This window comes from Drosophila serrata, unplaced genomic scaffold (genome assembly GCF_035046125.1).
Source record: "Drosophila serrata isolate PLE 108 unplaced genomic scaffold, ASM3504612v1 contig_123, whole genome shotgun sequence".
Classification (NCBI taxonomy): Eukaryota; Metazoa; Arthropoda; class Insecta; order Diptera; family Drosophilidae; genus Drosophila; species Drosophila serrata.
Genome location: NW_028257021.1, coordinates 815,694 through 819,560, shown reverse-complemented (window position 1 = coordinate 819,560; position 3,867 = coordinate 815,694). Strand labels below are relative to the sequence as shown.

General features: G+C 43.0%; 1 protein-coding gene across 1 annotated transcript; it reads right to left on the bottom strand.

The window, feature by feature from the left end:
- Positions 1-68: 68 nt before the first annotated feature.
- On the bottom strand, positions 69-1,716 carry LOC147644669 (uncharacterized; the record flags this gene model as incomplete). Its single annotated transcript, XM_086826013.1, has 2 exons — positions 639-1,716; positions 69-539 (listed from the first exon to the last, which is right to left on the bottom strand). Coding segments are annotated over exons 1-2 (1,549 nt in total), but the record flags the coding sequence as incomplete, so codon positions are not given.
- Positions 1,717-3,867: the final 2,151 nt, after the last annotated feature.

The following is a 3,867-nucleotide window of genomic DNA, read 5'->3' as shown; positions in this document are numbered from 1 at the left end:
CTTATTAAATGCTTCAGTATATTCAGTCGGTGACAGGGTTTTTTCTAAAACTATACTCTTGTCTTTACATTTTCTTATAAAGCGGAACATATAAGCGAACACTCTCAGCAGTTTCAGGTGTGACGAGAATCCCTCGATGACGTCTAGCAAATCGGAAGTTTGCACCGCAGCGGTCGGTCCGACCACAGTCTTTCTTGATTCCTGCCGCAAGACTTCCTCATCCGGTTCGAAATGAACATTTTTGGGCCAGTTCTCCTCCTCGTCCTTCAGAAATTGAGGCCCCGTGAACCAAATCGACTGTCCAATTTCGTCGACGTCACAACCTCTAGACACTATATCTGCTGGGTTCTGCTTCGTTGGAATATGCCGCCATGTAGCCTGTCCTGACCATTCTTGAATCTCCGCAACCCTGTTCGAAACGAATGTCGACAACGACGATGGATGAGATCGGATCCAATGGAGAGTGACTTCCGAATCCGACCAGTAAACGATTTGCTCGATAGGGACATTTATTAGCGGTTTGATTCTCTGGCAGAGATCTGCGAGAAGGTGAGCGGCACATAACTCAAGCCTTGGGAGCGTTTTTGTCTTGAGCGGCGCTACTTTCGACTTTGAAGTTAACAACGATATTTTGTAACCTTCAGCAGATTTGCTACGAATGTAGACGCAAGCGCCATAGGCTCTCATGGATGCGTCGGCAAAGGCATGTAATTGCACCGGTGACATCGGATCAGTATGCACAAACCGAGGAATAGCTATCTTATCCAATTGAGACAAGGTGTTTTTTAGCATATTCCATGCAGTTTCTAAATTCAGCGGAATTGACTCATCCCAGTCTAACTTCTTAAGCCACAGTTCCTGCAATAGGATCTTTCCTTCTATTACAATGGGACTTAATAAGCCGAGGGGGTCAAACAGCTTGGATGTCACCGATAAAATGTTCCGTTTTGTCGCTCGGAGACCCATGACAGAATCGTCAATTTTAAATTTGAAGGCATCTTCGCTAGGCAACCAAGATATTCCTAACGCCTTAGTTGACTCTGAGTCCGAGATAGGTATCGACTTAACTGTGCTCTCAGATGCAGTGACCTCAGGTGAGTTTGAAAACCACTTTGTCAATTCAAAACCTGCTATTTGAAGAACCTGAGACACTTCAGACTTGATTGTCCGTAGCTCCTCTACGCATGCAGCACCAGTTAGCATGTCATCGACGTAAAAATCGGATCCAATTACGTCGGCAGCTCTAGGGAATGAAGGTTTCGCAGATTCACTCAACCTTTTTAAACACCGAATAGCAAGAAAAGGGGCTGGTTCAGTACCATATGTAACGGTGTTGAGCTTGTATAATCTCAAGGATTCAGCGGGGTCTCTTCTCCACACTATGAGTTGAAACTGCCTATCCGCTTCGTTAACCATCACTTGGCGATACATCTTTTTTACATCGGCAGTCAGGGCATACCTGTGCAGCCGGAAGCGGAGTAGAGTGGAGTACAACTCTTCTTGGATTGTCGGTCCCACCATCAAGATGTCATTTAAGGCCACCTGAGTCGATGTTTTGCACGATGCATCGAAAACAACGCGCAACTTTGTTGACGTACTCTGGGGCCTCAACACACATTGATGGGGAATGACATAATGTGGAGTGGAAGGAATTTTGTTGTCTGTAGGCGACATATGACCTAAGGCGAGATATTCTTCCATAAATTCCAAATACATGGTCTTTAAGTCAGGATCTCGAGACAACCTTCTCTCAAGAGACAAAAACCGCCGTTTTGCAACATCAAAAGAATTGCCTAACCCCTTAAGGTCAGATTTAAACGGCAGCCTTACTTCAAACCGACCTGATGGCAATACCTGAGTAGTCTTCCTGTAGTACTCTTCACATAATGTGTGCTCAGACGACAGAATTTTCTTTGGATTTAGCATTTCCTCCAGTGACCAAAATTTCTGTAGCGTGGTGTCAATCGACACTAACGATTCTTCACTACAACTGAAACTATTCACAAGTTGCTTCGGGACTGCAGATTTATATCTCCCCGAGACAACCCAACCAAGAAGGGTCTTTTGAAAAGTTGGATAGTCAGGACCTTGTTTAATTTGACCAACAGCTAGCAATTCGAAAAATGATTCGGCTCCGATTAGCATATCAATTTTTTGAGACTTGTAAAAGTAGGGGTCTGCTAATGGGAGGTTCTTTGGGATCTTCCAATCGCTGACGTTCACCGATTGATCGGGATGATAACCGGTGATCGATTTCAAGATCCAGAAATCGAACGAGAACTCACTCCCATTGATTCGTGACTTCACCACGGTGTGTATCTATTTCTTGACTTGAGAATTGGATTCGCCAATACCAAGTAAGTTGATACACGACTCCTCTCTACGAATCTGTAAGCGGTTCGCTAATTTTTCTGTTATGAAATTCGTTTGAGACCCAGAGTCCAGAAGTGCTCGGGCTAAAACGTATTCGCCGCTTTTGGTGCGCACGCCTACGATTGACGTAGCCAAGATCACCCTGTCCAATGACGTAGCATGCATAACATGTGACGTGGAAGGCTGCTCTTGGTTAAAGGGAGGAGAAATATTCTCTTGAAGGGGTGGCAACGCTAAACTTTTATCAGGCACTGTGTATCTGTGGAGCAGAATGTGATGTGAGCGGTCACAAGCTGTACACTTTTTTCCTTTGCTTTTTGACACAGTATGGCCTTTTCGCAGACAATTGATGCATAAGGAGGCTGACTTAACAAACTCGAACCTTTGTATTACAGAGAGACGCCCAAACGGGCTGCAATTCTGTAGTGAATGATCTTCTGCATTGCAATAGCTACAAGTTTGCTGAGGCTTGCTGTTGGAGGAGGAACACGAAAATGAGCTTCGACTATGTGATTTGCTTGACGGTCATTTTTCCAGCTTTGGTTTTGTCGATTCTTCAGCCGATAAATGCTGGTATCGGCGATTTAACATCTTCTCAAAGTGGCAATATCTCATAATCGAGCTGTTCCTCCCATTTTTTTTTGGTCACTGGGTCGACTCTATTTAATACCAAATATATCAACATTGCGTTTGAAATTTTTGTATCATCTCCTATCGATAGCAGAGAACCGTAAATCGACGAAACAGTGTCGATAAGATTTCTCAAGGAGGATGCGGATTGATGCGATATTTTTGGAAGACTAAACAATGTTGAAATATTATTCATAAAGATGAGGCACTCGTTATCGTAAACCTTTTTCAAACTGGCCATCGCCTTTTCGTAATTACTCTCGGTGACTTGGTAAGATTTAATTGTTCCTAAAGCTTCACCAGAGAGACATGAAATTAAATGGTTAAATTTTTCGATAACTGGAATGCTGGCATCTTTATGAACCAAAGTTTCGAAGAGGCTAATAAAATTTTTAAATTCCGAATAATTTCCACTAAATTTTGGCAATGCCAAATTCGGAGTCGCGCACGAGTTGGTGCTGCCGCAGCTGATCCCGGAGTTTCGCTGCTGGCTGCTGTCTTAATGGCAGATAATAATGACATCAATTTTGCCTTGGTCACGATGCTAAGTTCTTCCAACTCGTCGCCATATTCATCGCCACTATCTATTTCTTCTATCTGTTCTTGAATTTGATTTGCCTTGTTAATTGAAGCATTTAAGTTTTCGAGTCGACATTTCAATTCTTCTTCTAGAATCGGAATCGAACCCTGTTCCAGCCGCTCGTTTAATCGGCGAATGGTTCTGACCCTACTTTGGAGCTTGCTTTTTAACTCCTCCAGAAGAGATTTATTCTTTGTATCCTGGCTCATTTTTACGAATTAATTAAATTAATTTTCCCAAGAATGATAATAATGGCCGAAAATTATTGTATAAAGCAGAAAGAC